This window comes from Chaetodon trifascialis, chromosome 20 (assembly GCF_039877785.1).
Source record: "Chaetodon trifascialis isolate fChaTrf1 chromosome 20, fChaTrf1.hap1, whole genome shotgun sequence".
Taxonomy (NCBI): Eukaryota; Metazoa; Chordata; class Actinopteri; order Chaetodontiformes; family Chaetodontidae; genus Chaetodon; species Chaetodon trifascialis.
In genome coordinates, this window is record NC_092075.1 from 21,118,402 (window position 1) to 21,138,877 (window position 20,476).

Consider the following 20,476-nt stretch of genomic DNA (forward strand, 5'->3'; position numbering starts at 1 on the left):
CTGTGCTTACCGCCCAGGTTTTGCTCAGCCTGAAGATGGGAGCGCTCTGCAGAGCAGACACCACTGACACCAGGGAATGAAGGTTGTTCAGCTCCAACAGTTTCTGGGAACAAACAGATATTTTATGAACAACACACACAAGAACAACAAGTTTAGCAACTATTGACAGTCCATTGGCTCTGTGAAAAATGCACTAGTAACAACCACTGATTTCAATCAAAAAACATGAATATCTTTATAAAGAAGGGGGACATGCCCCCAGTGGGTCAGGGGTTAAGATGCCATCCATGAATCGCAATCTCACACAAGCCATCCTGCTGCAAAACATTCTGTATTTGTAGACACACATAAAGCACGCTTCAGTAGTTTGGTTTCAGTAGTCTATATCCACGTTTCCTTTCCATTCCACTCTCTGACCTTGGAGAAAAACCCCTTCCGTTACTATCCCTGATTGGACCTCAAAAGAAGAAACACCATCTTGTTTATGCCATCAGTACATCTGCGTTCTCCATCACTCCTCATATAGTACAATGAAGAACCTGATGAACCCCTCCTGTGCTGCAGCTTCACAGACTAGTTTGGATTTTGTGTTGAAATGATCTTATGAGCAACTGGCAGTGAGTTTCAGTTCCAGAACAGTGACAAAACATTTCAAGAACACATCACGACTTTTTCAAACACTGAAGAACTCAGAAAAAGATTGCCCATTAGATCAGGTGGGCCTTGTTTATACTGCTCTCATAATGACTGCAACACTCAATAATCTTACATCAGAAGCAGTGTTGAAACTGCACAAAAACCCACATGTCAGAGAATAATTCTCTTTATCAATAAAATATCAGCATTTTTCATATTGTTCATATGACTTTAGTATTTATTAAGTTCATTCAATTTGAACTCACCTTTGCTATTTTGACAAAATGGCTCAGAATTTCTGCTCGGATTTTCAGCGTCTGGGCAGTTAAGATTTCTCTCACCAGCCAAAAGCTCACCTGAAACATAATAAAATTAAAACACATATAAACACCAGAATAATCTCCTTGGGGTTGCATGCCTACAGCAACAACTCAAGGTGAAGTTTACACCTATGTCTGTCCACACTCACATAACATCAAAGAGTTTAATAAGAGATGTTAAGTGTATATTTGACCAGCATGGCATTTATCACTATACTGACGTGAGAAGTTTTTTGGCCTCCAGCAGTTACGTTTAGCTCTGTTTTGGTCTCTACCAACTCCTGGGAAAAGTATATGACTCTTTAGCTGCTAAATGCTCCACTATGTTCACCAGCCAGTCTCTAAATGTGTCTGCTGGCTGTTTGGTCCTGAACAGGTGGTGTACAGTGGGTTTATCAGAGCTTTTCCTGTGATGAAAGCTGCCTGCTGCTGCTGCTGCTGCTGGAGACAATAATGAGAACAATTAGACTGAACCAAAACAGTAAAGCTCTGGGTCCTGAATCAAAAACAGTGAGCTGACAGAGGTTAAAAAGCTCTGTAGAGCTGGTGGTACTGCAGAGTTGATGATATTCTCAGTTGGTTTGTCTCCACAAGAAAGCCCGTTGACATTACACATTTGAAGTACAGTAAACATTATTGTTAAATATTGATTAGTGCTGCCTTGAAACTCTATCAGGGAAGAAAACAGTAAAGGGATATATCCCCTCTGTCCATTATATCGTTGCTTTAGTACCTATTTAAGATATCAAATACAATTTAAGAAGAGAGGAGGGAAACAGAGCTCACCTTGATTATCACCAAAGAAACTCAACAAAAGTTTTGAAGGTTGCAAGCTCTTTACAGCTTGTAAACTCGTTAATTGAAGCCAGACTGATGAAGCATTAATCCCATGTCTGTAAAACTCACTCTCTCACTGCAGGGGTGAGCTAACACTACCTGATACACACTAATATGCTGCATTCAATCCGAACTACTCAACAACACAACAGTTGGCTGAAAGTAAAACAGAGGTTTTAAATTAATGTTGCAGCCGCCTTTATACATCTGTTTGAATTTAGAATGCTTCTCCTTACCAGAAAGCCCTAAATGGTCAGGCACTATCATTTCTGAAAGAGCACATAGCACCCCATCACCCCATCAGAACACTGCATTCTCAGATTGCACGCTTACTTTTAGATCCTAAAGTCCCCAAAAGTAGAATTGGAGCCAGAGCCTTCAACTTTCAAGCTCCTCTCCTGTAGAACCATCTTCCAGTCTCAGTCTGGGAGGCAGACAGCATCTCTACATTTCAGGGTTGGCTTAAAAAAAACAACTTTTGTTTTTGTTGTTTGTTTTATTTGTTGTGATAGTGTCCTCTAACAAGCCTTTTTTAGGTTGTGATCAATCCACTGATATAAAGGAAGGATATTAAGGGGAAAGAAACTGACTGGACTTATGTGTATGACCACAAGGTGGAAGATTTGATGAGGATGAGGATATTTGCTCACTGTAGCATTTTTAATACCAAAATACTTTCTTCTCAATATTATTTGTTCAACAAACTGGAAGGATTTCACATTGAAGACACACTAAGCAACAGCTATGCTGGTTCATGGGTTGGTAATATCTGTACAGTATTTCACTTACCTTTACTACAAGTATTCAAGCCACACATCAAGTGTAACTGATACAACTCTCATTTGTTAATTGTAGTGCTGTCAAAAATATTGTGTTATTAAGGTGTTAACGCAAATCGATTTTAACGGCGTCATTTTTTTTATCGCGCGATTAACGTTCTTTGTGACCTAGTGAACTTGTAGTTTTTTATAAGCTGTGGCCACTGCTAGTAACGTTACAAAAACTACAGGATCCGATTGTAAACCGGAAACAAAACAATGGGCACGCCCCACGCATGTTTTGGTCTTGCTTGCTTGCTAGCTGTGAAAGTGTAGGCGGATGTCAAGCGCGAAACGCTGAAATGGATGCGTTTCAAAAAGTTACCAGATGGGTCGACTGACAAGACAAAAGTTTGGACAGAGGCATATGGATACCGCAACTAAAAACAAGCTTACTGCAGCCATAGCCAAGTATTGTTCATTCTTTCTGGAGAGAAATAGGAGGCTGCGTTGATCAGCCTCTGGTGAATAAACAGAAGAGCATCATAGTCTGACTGCTTGTATGTTAGGAGGAAACTTAATAAAGGAAAGTTTAAGCCATGGTTTAACTGCACTATAGGCTGAGTCCTAGTTTACAATGATGTGCACTTTCTAACTTTTTCTTGTATCACCCTGTTTTGATCCCTTAGAAAGGGTTGTTGAAGGGGCTTTTTTGTAACCAAGCATTTATTTCTTTGTCATCTGTTTATTGACAGTGTTAAATTGTGTGAGATTTGATTCATTCAAATGTGAATGACTGCTCAAAGTGAGAATGTTAGTGTGAAATATAACACTACACATTTTTTTCAATAAAAAAACATTTGCACAAAGCAAGCCTATCCACTTTTCCATGTTGATAACAGTATTAAAATGATAATTAAAGGGACGTTTAGAATAAATAAAAATGTGCCATCAATTTGCGATTAATCGCGAGTTAACTATGACATTTATGTGATTAATCGTGATTAAATATTTTAACCGATTGACAGCACTAGTTAATTGTAATTATTTGCAAATTAGAAGTAACTGAATAATGAAATATTTGCTTTAGAAAATATGTATAACGTACCTGGTTGAACCTGCGCGTGAATGCAACCACATTGGGAGCCAAACTGTGTTTCTCTTTCCCATTCCATCCACAGCTGGCCAGCTCCTGCCAATCACAACAGGACATTAGCCAGGGGATCTGTACCAATAACTAATACCACCATGAGTGTGGTGGCTGAGTCTACAAATTAAAAGAGCATGGGACCAGTTTCACCAAAATGACGAGCAATATCAATACCACATTTTTGGACTGGAGGTAATGACAGTTGAACATTTGTGCCTCAGATGAGATCATAGTCATGAAAAATCATTACATAGTGTCAGTGTTTCCCCTCAGAGAAACAATACAAGTGTAAATATCCCATGCAGGAACTCTAGTGAGTCACCAGGGGAAAGTCTCTAATTGCCAGATCCACTGTGCCAACACACTCCATTTACTGAGTTTTAGTGCAGAAGAAAGGTCTAGCTGTTCACACTGTCACTGTAGTTAAAACAAGACTAAGGGTCTATATCTGCTGTATCTGAAATTCGGAACAAATCCCAAAAACCCATATGCTTTCAAATCCAACAACTTTTTTTTTTTTTTTTAAGCTACGAGTAGTTTAAACAAAAGCTCTGATAGAACTTGGCAGTGAGCAGCTACTTTAGGTGATTTGAGTTATCTAAAGGCTGTTCAAAAAGATGTTGATTATAATTATTAATTATCATCATAGTCAAGAAGACAAACAAGACAAAGAACCCCTTTACACCTGGTAATAAATGTGATCTGTATCCAGACACGTTGTTCAGATAAGGAAAAACACATGTTAATGTACGTATGCGTCATGGCTGCAGTGTGATCGGATCTTCCTGAGCACATGTGGAGGTCGTCTGGCTCGCATTGTGTTCAGATCTTAGGTATCTGTAAATGCAATCCCTACAAGATAACATTGATAAAGACCTTTGTTTTTAACTAACATAAACTATTGGTTGTTGTCTCTATATCTACTGATTATATGTCTATTCTCTGTCATAAAAGAACCAAAAGATGGGTTATTTAACAGAACTGCACGAAAAAAATAAGCAATACAGGTGGGAAATGAATGATATACAGTAGGAAGTAACTGTGTGCATGACAGTGTGCTGCTGTTAACAAGTCATATAATTTATCTTGTCACAAAGTAGCCCACATACCCGTGGTGCAACAGGCTGGAACAAACTGACACGATATTTTTCATAGAAAGAAAGGAATAACTTAACATATTACGTTTACTGAATTTACAAGAGGGGACAAATGATTGAGAGCTGCTCGCAGACAGTGTTCCACAAAGCTTACAAAGGTTCCCATTATTCAACAATTCACAAAACTCTGATTTAAGGGAGTCTGGGGCTGATTTGCCACCACCTCAAATTATTCAAGTACAAGTATCGTCGTTCATTATCCAGAGAACATATCCAGATACAGTTCCCATTTGTGACACCAGGTGTAAATGGGGTCAAAGAGTCTTCAACCATGCTCTGTGAGGCTCTGTAAGCTCTTAACAGCAGCGCTTTGAGCTGATGCTGGCATCAGCATGCTAATATGCTCACAATGACAATGCTAACATGCTGATGTTTAGCAGGTGTAATGTTTATCAACTTTACCATGTTAGTTTTGCATGTTAGCATGCCAATTTTTGCTTATTAGCATTAAAAACAAGAGGCTGATGGGAGTTGTGTTGCAGGCATTTGGTCATCACTCAAATTATTAGACAAGGTAAAGTCTTGAAATGATGGAGGCACGAGTTGAAAAGTCAGCGGATCCTCAAAGTTATTCAAATTCATCCTGTGAGGGACATGAATGTCTGTAAAAGTTCAGGGCAAACCCTTCAACAGCTGTTGAGACATTATAACATTATATATACTCTGTGTGTGTGTGTGTGTGTGTGTGTGTGTGTGTGTGTGTGTGTGTGTGTGTGTGTGTGTGTGTGTGTGTGTGTGTGTGTGTGTGTGTGTGTGTGTGTGAGAGGTATGTATCACGTTGTGGGGACAAAAATCTGTTCACACAGTCACATTGTGGGGACTCGCCTCCCTTATGGGGACAAAATGCAGGTCCCCTTAATGTCCATCCATCCATTATCCATACCGCCTATCCCTTTCGGGGTTGCGGGGGGCTGGAGCCTATCCCAGCTACAATGGGCGAGAGGCGGGGTACACCCTGAACCGGTCGCCAGCCGATTGCAGGGCCACATGCAAGCACAAACAACCATTCACACTCACACTCACACCTACGGACAATTTAGAGTCATCAATTAACCCAAGGAGCATGTTTTTGGTCTGTGGGAGGAAGCCGGAGTACCCGGAGAGAACCCACGCATGCACGGGAAGAACATGCAAACTTCACACAGAAAGGCCCTGCCTGACCCGGGGATCGAACCGGCAACCTTCTTGCTGTGAGGCACGCGCACTACCTGCTGCACCACCGTGCAGCCCGTCCCCTTAATGTAAATCATTAAATTCTAGGGTGCAGACTGAGGATAGGGTTACGGGTTAGGTAAGGTTAGGTTAGGTTTAGGGTTAGGAATAGGCAGATAGTGGTTATGGTTAGGGTAAGGCTCCAGGAAATGAATGTAAGTCTGTGTAATGTCCCCACAAGTGATATAAACACAACATGTGTGTGCGTGTGAAATCTGTCACAAAGTAACATCTTTTTTTAATCCCCACATTCGTCTGTATGTTGATGAGATCCTCTGCGACAGCTAGGAAATAAGGTTCCTGGCTGCGCTGCTGTAATTGCAGACGTTTGGAAAAAAGAAAAAAGTGAGGAGACCATGCTGGATGAGTGAAGTGAAATGCACACCATGTGCTTGACTTAATCTCTAATTATCAGTCCCTAATGTCTCTACCAACTCTGCCTGGTTCTCTTCCTGTATGCAGCCTGTTGGTGGGAAGACAATCCTTTAGGACAAAGCAGAGACTGGAATTTCATTGACTAACAGAAGGTAAGCAGGGTTTCCACTGAACAGTTCAACCACGCAGGCCAGTCTGGGTTCAGCTGAGTGGCAACAGATGTGAAGGTCATCATGGAAGCATTACAAGTATTTCAAACTGAAAGGCCACAGGAATCATTCTGTGGGGAGATGCAGATCTCTGAGGGGTCCCCTGCAAAAACTCCTGGCATTCTTAGGGACCACTGTACATCGAACCAGATACAAATGAAGAAGAAACTGTTTGAGATCAGTCTATAAGAGATGATGCCTGTTCTCGTAAGCTCTCTCTCCCGTTGCCTGATAAGAATAATTAATACAGAGACCGCAAACACAATGAGATGAACTACCAGAACCCCTCAAATAGTCATTGAAAGGATTACACCAAAGTTAGGAGGTTCTAAGTGGAAAAGATGCTCAGGAGACCAGCCATCTGACAATATGGGTCTGGCTTACCTCTGGCTGTATCGCTTTGAAGACTGGTGCATCCATCAGGGTGATTTGGCTCTGAAAGAACAAGAAAGAAATGCACATTAGCTTTCAATATGCAGGACTTTAGGCCATGATATGCATACATACAGTAGAGTCAAGTAAAGAGTAAAGTTACTGCCATTTTGGTGATTTTATCATGAGCAGACAAAATCCTCGAAACAAATGTGGAGCAAAAATAAAAACATAAATTAAATTCTGTAATTAGAATGTGCATTTCCTGAAGACAAGCCTGTGAGAGCTGGAGGCTGTTGGCAGCTGCTGCTGCTGCTGCTGCTGCTGCTCACAGCTGCGGATACAGCTGCTGCCAGCTGCAGTAGCAACTTGTCAAATCTTTTAGCGCCACCTATAGGTGAAGAAATGCTCCAACTTTGCTATGCCGCACAGTTCATGAGTTAATGGCCAAAACATAAAACACGCAATAACTGATCACATGATGCCACTATTGGTACTCTGTTGTGTGCATTTCCAGAGAGTGAACCTGTCCATAACATGTGAATACATTAGTCCTTGTATGGTTGAGATTCCAGCTTTCAAACATTCCTCCCGTAGAATTCGGTTATAAATTTCATTGACTATGGAGTTAGGACCCCTTTCAGATTAGAGCTGTTTAATTCAGTGTTAATGTAGAAAATATTGATTAGTGAAGTTAAAAGGGCCATTGTTTATGCATTGAGGGAACATCTGACTTTAAAGTAATCAATAATGCAAAATGCTAATGAAAGTAATGAAAGTTTCTTTATTCTATGTGTTTGGATTTGAGTGCAGTGAGTGTTTTAAAATGTCCCTCAGGGCCCCATAGTGGGAGTCAGCCATTAGCTGCTCATTTCCCTGCAGCATGGTAAATGAGTTGAGACCTTTCAGTTACTGGCCAACAACAGAACAGTGCCTGCTAAAACACAAGAGGATGCTCATAGCTCAGGGAGCTAACTCTCTAACTCTCTCACGTAAAAGCTTTGCCAGGTAAGCAGTCTGATAGTATGCTGCAGTCTCTCAGGTAAGATCTGATTCATCTTGCCTGCTGCAAAACGAATGACAGTGACCTTTGAACTGTACTCACGGCAAACTCCTCAGGCGTCACCTTCAGTACATCAAAGACGACGGCATCATAGCTCTTGGCGTAGTCCACAGAGGGACCATCCAGAGAATCAGAGCTGCTGCTTGCCTGAAAGAGACACACATAAAACCATCATAGTAACTGCTCTGTGCCTGTGTAACCAGCTGTTGGGGCCACAAGGAAAACGTGTGTCATATAACCTTTAGAGTTTTAGACTTTAGACTGCTTCTTTATTGATCCCAATCTGGGAAATTGTTTTGTTGCAGTAGCAATGAACAAAAAACATACAGGTGACCATAGAATATATACAAAAATTCAAAAAAGTAAACAAAAAGTGACAAAAAATATATACAGAAAAAGCAGCAGTGAATGCAAGATAAAACTAAATGTGAATGTAAATATACTGTAACTATAAATAAATGTTGTGCAATATTGCAATAGTGCCGTGTGTTATCTTAATAAAGTAGGGTCATAAATCAGCTTAATCTAAATCATTTTTCACACATCTAAATTTTCTTTATACACTCGATGCAATGGAAGAAGAAAATGTCCTTCACCCTGCTACCAGGGCTCGATGGTGGTAACGCCATCGATGGACAGTGTCTGGCAAGTTACGTTCAAAATGCAATATATTACGTGATTACTGGTTACTTTTCACCAAGGTAGCTGCAGAATTACCTCTAGTGTTACATTTGGCTACATATCATGGTTACATTATGGTTAGTAACCATAAAGCTATCTTCTATAGCCTCGGTATAACCTGGTCTCTGTGGCAACATTAGTGTAAATTATGATTGGTTTTAGTACCGTCAGTGATTATACAGACATTAAATATAAACGTGGTAGTTCCAGCATGCATCTGGCTCTGTAGTGTAATGGTTGTATCAACTGCTTTTTATTGTTGACATGTTTTCCCATTTGAATGCACTCAATCTGCAACTACAGGCAAAAGAAAAATCCCTGGTGGATATGGTGGAAAAGTTCCGATCAACCTATACATGTTAAGCTTCTTCTTAAAGATGAACACTATCAAGAGTGTCAAACCAGTCTTTGGAGGACTGCTTACAAATAAGTTGTCAAGCCTGATGTTAAGAAGCTGGTGTCAGAGAGGAAATGGAATTTCTTCCATTTACCACGTGACAGGATTTCAGCCTTAATTCAATTTATTTTTAAGACTATACAGTATTCATGAGATTCTCTATTAAATGACTTCACATTCTATTAGATGTACAGATGCCTTGTGGAGGTGTTAACCTTAGATTTTATTCATTTTATTATTTTTGATCTATTTTATGTTGTCACACAGGGCTGGCTTCTGCCATGCTCTTTGTCTTTGAAACATGCTAATTAAACCACTTTTCTTCTTCTTTTTTTTTTCTCTATTCAGTACACAACCAGTGAAGCACCCCAGCTTTGTGAGCAAGGTAGGCCTGAGTCCTGCATCTGGATTTATAACATCGTTAGAGAGCGCAGGCTGTCAGTTGACCTTCACTGCATTACACAATATATTACATTACTTTCTGAAGGTTGCTGTCATGTTGCAGGCGATTTTAAATGCTAACGACACAGCAGAGACCTCCGCAGTCTCGTTTGTAAATTGCCATTTTGTAAATGTCATTGGTGCAGCGCTTTGCACGCCTTTCACACCCTAATAACACAGCTGGCCTTGTGATTAGACCTCAAAGTGTTTACACATCTGCCAACAATTTCATTCACCAAAACAGTAAAGAGCTGTTTGTTTAGTCGTACATGAAACACAGAATGATCACCTTTATTATTTTTCAAAGTGTCCAAAAATAACACAGTGTCTCCCTGATGGACTACCAAAGTCTTGGAGGGATTATGAGAACAAGTGATGCTTTGCTGTAATGGCTGATCAGTGCACTGCAGGACACTTTTTAAACAAGTCACTACATACATCCATTACACAGATATTAATGAACGTGTGTAGTGAGTACTTTTGTGATCATGGGTGACTGATGAGACCCCAGAGGAATCGCCATAGGGGTTATAAGTTCACACAGCTAAAAGCAGAAGAAAGGCCAGGTTGAGACTATATGCAAATAAAAACAGACACTAAATACTGAAACCATTTCACATGTGGATGTGCCACAACAGCAGACACTTAAATGACTTACATAAACTGATTCACCACTAAGGAAAAACTGATGATTTGCTCCTGGCATATTATCCATTTCAAATTATGATAATATTACATAAATACCTCTTCTGTTTCCTGTGGTTCTTTATTTAGCTTTGATTCAATCTGCTTCAATGCTGTCTTTTAATCCTTCCTGAGTTAATAAGGCTCGACTCTGCCATTCTAATCAACAAAACCAAATGGAAAGGACTATTTCTGAAGCATCACATGGAAAATAGAACAATAGGCATTTATGTGGCTGAGGAGGTACAGCGGGCTGCCCACTAATGTCTGGGTTGGTTGGTTCGAGCCCTGGCTCCTTCTGTCCACATGTCAAAGTGTCCTTGGCCAAGACACCGAATCCTAAATCACTCATAATAGACACTCCAGTGCCTTGCATTGCAGGTCTGTCACAATGTGTGTGTGTGTGTGTGTGTGTGTGTGTGTGTGTGTGTGTGTGTGTGTGAGAGAGAGAGAGAGAGAGAGAGAATGTCTGCTGGGGTATAAAAGCATCATAAAAGTGCAGCTAATGTACATAAAGACATTAGGTAATTTTTAGATGCTTTGGAAAAAAGAGTAGTGCTCTCTTTTAACTTTTCTCTAACTTTGACAAATTCATTATTAATTGAGTACCAATAAGTCAGTTACTAATTCCACTGGAATGTAGAACACAATATATTAACAAACATACAGTACTGAACCATAGCGGCCTCAAAAAAGGCCCTCAGGACAAAACCACATCAAAAGTCATGGCAGCGGTGCTGGCAGTCATCAACAGTGTGTACCTGTCAACACTGAGATTTTAAAAAATAAGGGAAATTTTCCAAGACCCACCGTAGGCCATCTGACCAGCCTTACCACTGTCCACATCCGCCTTACACAATGAATCCTAAAATCAGCACCAGTCAATGAGCTGCTTTAAAACATCAGAGCATCATCTTTACAGATTATGACAAACAAATCTCAATGATTCAAAGAGGTCAAATATAATACAAGCGAGTAAGACACCACATGAGCTTGTTCTTACCTCTGAGGTGACTGAATTGATGCTGGTGCCATCCGAGAGTCCGTTCCTGCGATACATGCTCACAGAGGGACTGGTGGGATGCACAGGTCAGGGCAACAGAGGCCTTTAGCTGAGGGGCACTCATAACCTCTCATCCATGCCTGGAGACAGAGGACACAAGGCTTTAACAGATTTGTTTGGTCATTATATTTCACCTTGCTTAATTTGTTTTCCACAGTTTGACAGTTATTCTGAACAGTTTTTTCTTTATGTGCTTTACATGAATTACATCACTGTTACATAAGTTAGAAATATCAAGATGTGAATTGTTTTATGCACCAATGCACAAAATTCAGCATGCTTTGGAAGCATGACACCAAACTGGGGACAGGACAAAAGGAGGAAATTACTGCATTGATAAAGTAAGTGACAAATCCAACATGGCATCTTGCATTAAAAATGACTTAAACCATTTCTGTTGAATGATTCAATGAATTAGTCAGTCAGTTTAGTAGTAATGATGATTCCATTGAAATCTGGAAAAAAAAAATTCACAATAGTACTGAAAAATAGCTGACTACTATACTTGAAAATGTAACCCCCACCTCCAGACAAAAAAAATTAAATGAAATAACTGACAAAAGCAACTACTAGTATTTCACCAGACATGCATAGATATCAAGCCCACTGGAAAAACTTGTTTGGCCTTCTGACATCCAGCTTCAGTTTATCCAGCACACAGAATCATGACATTACTGCAGTTTGACAAAGTAACTGACAAATACAGCCTCACTGCAGCAGAAATGATGGCCTCTGTACTCACCAAACGTTCACAGTTAAACCATGAATCCTTTTTCTTTCATTTATGGGTTATATTTAAATATTTGGAGGCATTGTAAGCCTGGTTTAGACAGCTGATGGTGGATAAAAGGAAATCATGTCCATCAACTGAACCTGCAGCGATGGGGTTCATGGTCAGCATCTTAAAGGGGAGCTCCACTGATCTGACACATTTTCTAAAGGTGTATTTACAGGTCACCTGAGTACCCAACTAAAAAAAAAAGTACCCTGGTTATAATGGTGTTTTGTCAGTCTGTCACACCCCTTCAAATAAAGTACCATTTATCTTTACTTTATTTGTTATTACTATATATCCAACCAAATTTTGGTCAGCATAACCAAATACTGATGAGCTGTTTTGTTTGTTTATTCCAATTTTTTATTTGACATTTTAAGTTTATACGAGATGCTGCTGAGAGCTCTCTGCACAGTCTAAAGATGATGGTGAAGAGTTCTCTTGTGAAGAATCTAATTACACATATGCTTAAAGGCACTTAAATGAAGTTTTGTGTCAGAGTTTGTGTTATTCTGACTGGTGGAGGAAGTGAAGTCCTACACAGCTGGGGGCTGTTCTTGAGACAATCTGACCTCCAACAGGCCAGCACCCCCCACTACGGGTCCGGTGGGCAACCGTAAGCAGGTGAAAGCAAAGAAAGGAGGAAGATAGGGACGAACATCCATGACACCTGACTAACGTTCTTGTCTCGTGCAGTGAATAAACATTAAAATAATGACAATAACCCTGCTGAAAAAATGACTTGTGAGTATCTTCTGAACAAGAAGAGGCAGAGGTGACAGGCCAACATGTGCATAAGAAAACATGTGACAAGAAATCTGCATCTGAATGTTCTACGACAAGCAGTCACACACTCAGGCAGACCGTTAGTAATGCTGCTCTTATCATCTCTGTGGCTGTTGTTTGTGCTATGATGCCCTCTAATGTGCAACTAAAAGGCTGCATGTCTGCAGGACCACTACTTAGAAATGTACACGCACTCTTACACTCTTAAACAGTCACGCACGGCACAGTCCAGCACCCAAACACACAAACTGAACAACATGATCCTATATCCACAGGTCAGGGTTAGGGTTATCTATTAACTCACTTCCCCATCTTACACATACAATCACTTTACTAGTCACAGGGGGGACTACTAGCCTGTATAAAAACAGTCATTTAATGCATTCTGTCTCTGGAGGATTTTTATCATGGCTGAAAATATAACGGCCCTCATGGGTCAGAGATGGTGCAGCTGAAGTGAGGTAGGGCTCACCCACCTTTCATACACTACAGCCCTGCTAAGCCTGGATGTGTTTCTAAAAACTGAAGTGCTCTAATACACAGCCATGCTGCAATGACCTCTGCTGTTGAAAAAGGGCAATCACATTTAAAGACCTATTATTTTTACTTTATGCTAAAATTCAGCTGTACTCTTTTTCATAAGACATTTGGTTGGAGACATTTAAAAATATACATATTGTATATTGTACATAATACAAATATCAAGTGCTTAGATTGATAAAACACCATAAACATGGCAGCTTTAGCCTTATGAAATAATGTATGTTCACAGGGAAGACGTCTTCATCGTCTACGTTATTGCTTGTTCGTGAAGCGACAAGTTGGAATATTTTGCCTTAATATTTCTTTTGTAGTTTGTTGCAGACAATTCCCATTTGAATGTGAATAAGAGCATAATTAGTTAGATGAGATTTGTACATTTCCATAGCCACATCTTAGTTTGAGAAAATCATATTGTTACAACTGTGGCGAAGTAACAACTGTACTGGTTCATGTGTAAACTAACCCAGAGGATTACAGGTACCTGCTAGGGTTGGGTGATGTGCTAAAAATTTCCAAAAGGCCACTGTCAGCCCAACAACCAGCAATTACCAACATGTTTGTACAGATCCAACAGAAACAAAATAAAACTTACCAAGACCATCGTTGTTGATCTTTCCACTGCCCCAACAATCACCAGCTGTGGTTTGGTCGAGATAAACCCTTAATTCACCCAGTTAGATGACACACGGTGAATTCCCTGCTGCCTGTCTGCCATTGCTGCCGGCACCCTCACTTGTTCTTAGCTCAATGTGTGTACTGTGCTGCTGGGTTAGCTGACTGAACGAGAATCTGTTGCTGAGCAGCCAGCAAGGCCAGAGGCCACACTGACCTCCTTGGAGAAGGTAACAAATTATGGATGCTGGTAAAACTACACATTAGAATACTGAAAATAGCAATTAAATCCTTGGAAAAACATTAGGATTTCCATTTGTTAAGTTTAATTGGCAGTGATATTCAAGTCCGCAGCTTGACTGACATGTATAGCTGTAAGTACTGTATCATTTCCTGTTTGTACATAGCATCTAAGTATGTAGATTTTTTTGTATACCAACTGCTAAAACAATACATTGAGATGATTGGGGTGTATATACTGTATAAAATTAATATGCAGCATGGAAAGGGACAAGAAACTGTACTGTCCCTGCTCCATACTCTACTCTCTGAACTCACCCAAAGGTCCACATCTGATTTCTATTCAAGGTCCAGTATTGGCAATATCAGAATAACATTCAATCAAATAATTAATGTCAAATAACGACAGAAAGGGAGATACATTCTGCACCTGCAATTAAGGAGTTGATAGCAAATTTTCTGGTACAACGTTAATGTCTGAACGCTGCAGCAACAACACACAGCTGCCATTACAACGATGTCAACCATTAAGCTACAGAAAACCACATTATCCAGGGACAGGATTGCTGTGAATGATCTCCAGCTACACTGTCTTTTCAACATCACTACAATTTATTAATCAATGGGAAACTTGTATCAAATTAGAAAACGTTCATAACATATTGCAGCTATACCACAAACTATGACAGAAGTCCTCAAATACATTTGTCCCAGAGACAGAAGTTTTCTAAGCAGACACAGTAGATGCCAGATTTCAAATAAATAGAAATCCAGCACAAGAAATTTTTTTAATATTTTCACTTTACAAAATTTGTGTTTTATTAGCCTATATCAGCGTGAAAAGACACGTACAATCCATAACGATAACTAGATACTGAAGCAGAAAATGCTCTTAGACCTCCAACAAGCTCCCTGCACTCTGCCTCTTGCCCATCCCTAACATGCCCCACCATGAGTCATCAGAGAACTTCTGCAGGTGGAATGATTCAGAGTTATACTGAAAATCTGAGCTGTTCAGACTGAACAGAAATGGAGACCGGGCAGTCCCCTGAGGCATCACTCTCCAGCTGCTCAAACTGGGGCTTATCCAACAGACAGTAAGATCCAGGAGACAGTAGACATGATGACACCCAACCTGAGCAGCTTCTCGGTCAGTAGAAGTGGTTGGATGGTACTGAGGGCATTAGAAAAATCAAAAAACATGTTTCTAACAGTGCCACCACTACCACTGAAGTGAGAGTGAGTGCACTGCAGCAGGTAGATGACACCACCATCCACACACACAAGACTGATCAGCAAACTGAAGAGGGTCTAGAGCTAGTTTCATCTGTGGTACAAGGTGGGCCAGAACCAGTCTCACTCTGTCAAGTTGAGGAATTGTGATCAGGGGTGCTCAGCAAGGGGGGATGCAAAGCAGGGTTTGATTTGGTGTCTGAGAATGTGTGAAGTCTGGTCCTGTGTGGAAAGGCCCAGCTGGGGGTCCTGTGCCGAACCTGTTAAAAACACATGCTTGTTGGCTCTGTCCTGGCTGCCCCCCTGCTCAGCATCTTTGATGTGGAACCCTCTATATCTGCTTCATGCCTATCCACATATGTCTGATGTTGTTTTGCTGGAGTGTAATTTTCCAGTTTCTGTCTATAGAAGTGTTTGCACTCAGTCCCACCTTCAGCTCATGTTGTGCCCTCTTCAGCCTGTCGTTTTCATTAGACCTGAAGGCTCTCTTCTTTTTATTAAGGAGATACTTCACATACTGTTTTCAATTGAGTTTATGTCAAAAAGGATTAGCAAGTGATCATATTCTGTTTTATTTATGTTCTGTACAGCTTCTGACCTTATTTGGAATTATGGTTGTACAACTGTATTTTGTATACAACCCAGAGCTTCATGAAAAGACCTTGGGGGGAAAAATGTTGTCAGACAAAACTCCTTATATCATACAGCACTCTCACATTTATAGCATGCTCCTCTCTGCTTACGCTGTCAATAATTAAGCCCTCTCACTGAACAAACACCTTTTTAAGGGGGTCCCAGGGAGGTTTGCAAAAAGGGGTCAGGGCAAAATTATCTCTGTAGCAGCATGGTAATCAAATTTTAAGGAGCCATCCTGTAGGGTGGGGGATGGGAGGGTGGGATGAAAGCATGAGAGCTTAGAGTAATATGGTTACTGGATACACCTAGTACTGTAGCTATACACAGTACACATAAACTTACATACCTCTGGCAGAATTTGTAAGACCTGTACCATTCTTATAAAAACATGAGTGATCAGTCAAATGCATTTCTTTTATATTAAATGGGAGTCAAATCAAACTTTAAGGCATCAAAGAATAGCACAATCATTTAACAAAACACAGCAATAAAGGAAATACTGCGATGGTCCCCTTTCTAAAGTTTGCATACCCTCAGTCCTTTATACTAATGTTGGCCCTGTATTTTCTCAGGTGGTAAAGCTTCATAGCAGCCTCCAGGTCCGGTAAATTCCTGAGTTGTCTTGTGTGAACTGTATGCTTGAGCACTCCCAAAAGTGCCATAACGATATTGAGGTCAGTAGACATTACTTTGCTACAGTTACATGATGTGCTTGCTGTGACTCCCAAAAACACTGAGATCTCCGCTTTTGAAAACTCCTATTAAGAAGAAGAAGAAGGGAGGTGAAACTGCACACGCCATGCATATGTGAAATTAATTCTCCGCCTTTAACCCATCCTTGGTCCGTCCTTCCTCTGCGGCGGACCAGGAGCGGTGGGCTGCCAGTCGACCAGTGCCCGGAGACCAGTTCCTTGTTGTCACCATTGGTCAGGTGGTGATCTTCTTGCATGTTTTTAGTGGGGGTATTTTTATGAAGGATACCCCAGGTGAGCACGGGGAGAACATGCAAACTCTACACAGAAAGGCCCCCTTTTTTCCTCAAGCAGCAGGCACTGAAGGCATGGTGGAGGACACGCCACGAACCGGGACCTTCTAGCTGTGAGGCGTCAGTGCTACCACCTGTTCCACCGTGCCACCCACAACCTCTAACCTCCACAAGCACAGTGAAGTAAGCCGTACATGCTGTCGGTAAAAACGTAGTTGGTTAGCTAGCCTTACCTTTATTCATGACATTAACTCATCTTGTAACCAGTGCTTTGTTTGGCTGTTTAAACTGGTGAAAGCAGCCATCCTGACATAATGCCAACTTCAGTGTGAAAGTTACTTTCCTAAGTTTTAATTTTAATTTTTTTTTTTTTTTTTTTGCACTGGCCCACACAGCCTTAAAAAATAGTCAAATGGAAAGTAACTTGTACTTAGAGTTGTTTATTAACAAGGTGTGGCTCAGGAGGTAGAGCGGTCGTCCACCGATCAGGAGGTCAGTGGTTCAATCCCTGGCCTCGGCAGTCCACATGCCAAAGTACCCTTGGGCAAGATACTGAACCCCAAAACTGCCCCTGATGCTGTGTCATCGTTGTGTAAATTCAATTGTACATGGCTTTGGATAAAAGCATCTGCCAAATGACAAACTGTAATTGCATTTTTACTTTTACTTGAGGAGGTTTCTCAAGTGGTAATTTTCACTTTTATTTGAGGTATTTGAGCAGTAGTACTTTTAACTGAGTATAGATTGTCAAACCCTACACATCACTGTGGAGGTGTGCATTGCTAAACAGACATTACAAAGCTAATTCATGAGATTGCAGATGGCTTTGAGAGATGGGGCTTCCCTCAGTGCTGTTGCATATCCCAATCACTCCTCCTACAATAATGGAAAGGATTACCGCAACCACAAAGACAGCTACTCAATTATATTAAAAGGTGTGGTGGATCATCTCTCTCTCGCTGAGTAAAACAAATCTGCTAGCCACAAAACCCAAATCCCCATGCTGTAAATATTTGTTAATGTTATTCTCTCACATAGACATGTCCCAGTAAGCAGTCATCATTCTGTTGACATATTTTCCATCTACATATTAACAAACATCAACATCAGTTGGGACAGCAGGGCCCAAAATCCGAGTGCTCGGTAATTTGAGGTGGAAAAGAGTGGCAACCTTTCACCACTGGTGGGGCATCTTTTTTAAATCTTTAAGCCTACTATTCACAAGCTCACCTCTGCATTAATCTTCACAGAAAATGTTTTGCTTGCAGAGACATATCAGTTCTATGATGCACGCACAACTACTAGGCAATGAGTGTTTTTCAGAATGAATTTCACCATTGAACAGATAAAATACTGAATCCTAATTTTTCTTTAAAAAAAAAAAAAAACTGGTATGGTTACAGAACAAGGAATTAGTCCTTTCTCGGATGACAATCCAACTATTTCCTCAAATAGGGTGCGCAATAATCAAATGACTACACTGCAAATATTTTTTCCACCACTTACTTTAAAACTTAAACAAGGAGTCTATGTTTTTGGAATAACTAACATAAAATAACATAGCACAAAACAAATAACATTTTCAATTTTCAAAAATATTTTGTGACCACGACTGTTGGGGTTAACACAGGGCCCAAGAACTGAATGATCCCTGGAAACTACAGCTGCCATTAAGAAACATAGCAGCCATGTCGCTGTAAACTGTAAACCAGCACAAAACTATTGTACAAACACTAATGTTACAAAGTAATATTTTTTGGCATTTTGGAACATAAAACAGCAAAGCTAGATGTACTACTCATGTATTTCAACATAAATATCTTTTAGAAAAGATCTACACATCTACACATTACAAAAAATAAAAAATTCAATAAATGTCCAATACTGCACTGTGAATCACGCTCTTGTTTCAGCTTGTCCTACATTTCATTTCCAGTCAATGAAAATGATGTGTGACTTGTATGATCCATGCATATTGTACGACAGCTACAGACAGAAGCCACAAAAAGGACTACAATAAGGTCCCTCGAGGCATACGTGTACCATCAATGCATGTCCACTGAAAGTGTTTTTCTTTGTGCATCTGACGGGTTGAGCTTGTCATATTAAGTGTCTGACAACATTATGGAGAGGATCCCTGCAGAGGTAAACCTTTTGTTAAAGCATAAGATCCACTCCATTTTGTTTACTTTTGTTTATTTTAGCTGCGAAATCACTCTCACCAAAGCCACCAAACTCCATTCACAGAAACAGTAATTTTACATTATTTTTAAATAAAACTCATCAAAACCTTCTTGGTTCATCTTTCAATGTTCCAACAATCATCACTATCTCTTGTTTGGTTGAAATAAACTCTTAATTCACTGAAGGAGAGGAGCAGGAGGGAGGGGGAACATTAGAGAAGCAGCAGGTGAAACAGCCTGTGGAGCCAATTATTTTCACCAGACATTTTGACCGGAGAGACTTAAATATGTCAGACTTCAACAGTGACAGCACACAACCAGAGTTCCCATTATCTGGTAATTACCATTTTTTTCTGGGAATATCTGTTGAAGTGTGACATATTTAAGTCAAATATTCTGGCTCTGCACATCGTTTCTCTGCTGCTTCTCTAATGTCAGCCCCCCCTCTCTCTCACTGTCCTTCCAATTTGACGAATTTAGGGTTTATACCAACCAAACTGGAGTTGGCAGTGATTGTTGGACCAGTGTAAAGATAAATAGCAGGTTTAGGGTGGGCTTTATTTTGTTTCTGTTGAGTTTAAATTAAGCGTGTTTTAATAAAATTATGTTTGGCTTGTGAGAACAATGCAAGGGCTTTTTCTGCTTAGACAAAAAAGGATCTTACTCTTTAACAAAAAGTTCTATCTGTACAAATACTTTCAATAATGTTGTCAGACGCACTGAATAACAATCTGAGCCTGTTAGTAGCAAAAACACTTTTGCAGAGAGGGATTAAATTGCAGCCCATTTCACAGCTGCCAGCTGCAGCGCTCTCGCTCCATATCACACCAATTTAAAAAATTGTCGTTACCATTAGTCACACGGACAAAAAAAAATTGGGAATATAGAGTACATAGACATAGATGATATTTGACCAGAATTTCTCCCGTTTGTCCAGGACAGTGAAGTCTTCCAGGACACGTGGTCAAGCTGACAAGAACAAGTAATTCAACAACATATTTTGTAATGTGATCTTTTAAAAGACATGCCTATTTTGAAAAAAAATAAACCAACACATGGTGTATGCCGGTTGTATTGGTTTCCCCTGGTTCCCCCTCGGACATAATGAGCAAAAAATAGATATTTGAA

At 40.2% G+C, this 20,476-nt stretch overlaps 1 protein-coding gene across 2 annotated transcripts in view; it reads right to left on the reverse strand.

The window, feature by feature from the left end:
* LOC139348378 (ras-specific guanine nucleotide-releasing factor RalGPS1-like) overlaps nt 1–20,476 on the reverse strand; it is a 92,660-nt gene that overhangs the window by 65,630 nt on the left and 6,554 nt on the right. For both annotated transcript variants that reach the window (XM_070988404.1, XM_070988403.1), the window contains exons 2-7: nt 11,296–11,435; nt 8,132–8,236; nt 7,039–7,089; nt 3,660–3,743; nt 903–992; nt 11–103 (exon numbers count right to left, since the gene is read on the reverse strand). In XM_070988404.1, coding sequence (XP_070844505.1) covers nt 11–103; nt 903–992; nt 3,660–3,743; nt 7,039–7,089; nt 8,132–8,236; nt 11,296–11,352 — 480 coding nt within the window. In that variant the 5' untranslated portion in view covers nt 11,353–11,435. The remainder of the gene's footprint in view (nt 1–10; nt 104–902; nt 993–3,659; nt 3,744–7,038; nt 7,090–8,131; nt 8,237–11,295; nt 11,436–20,476) is intronic.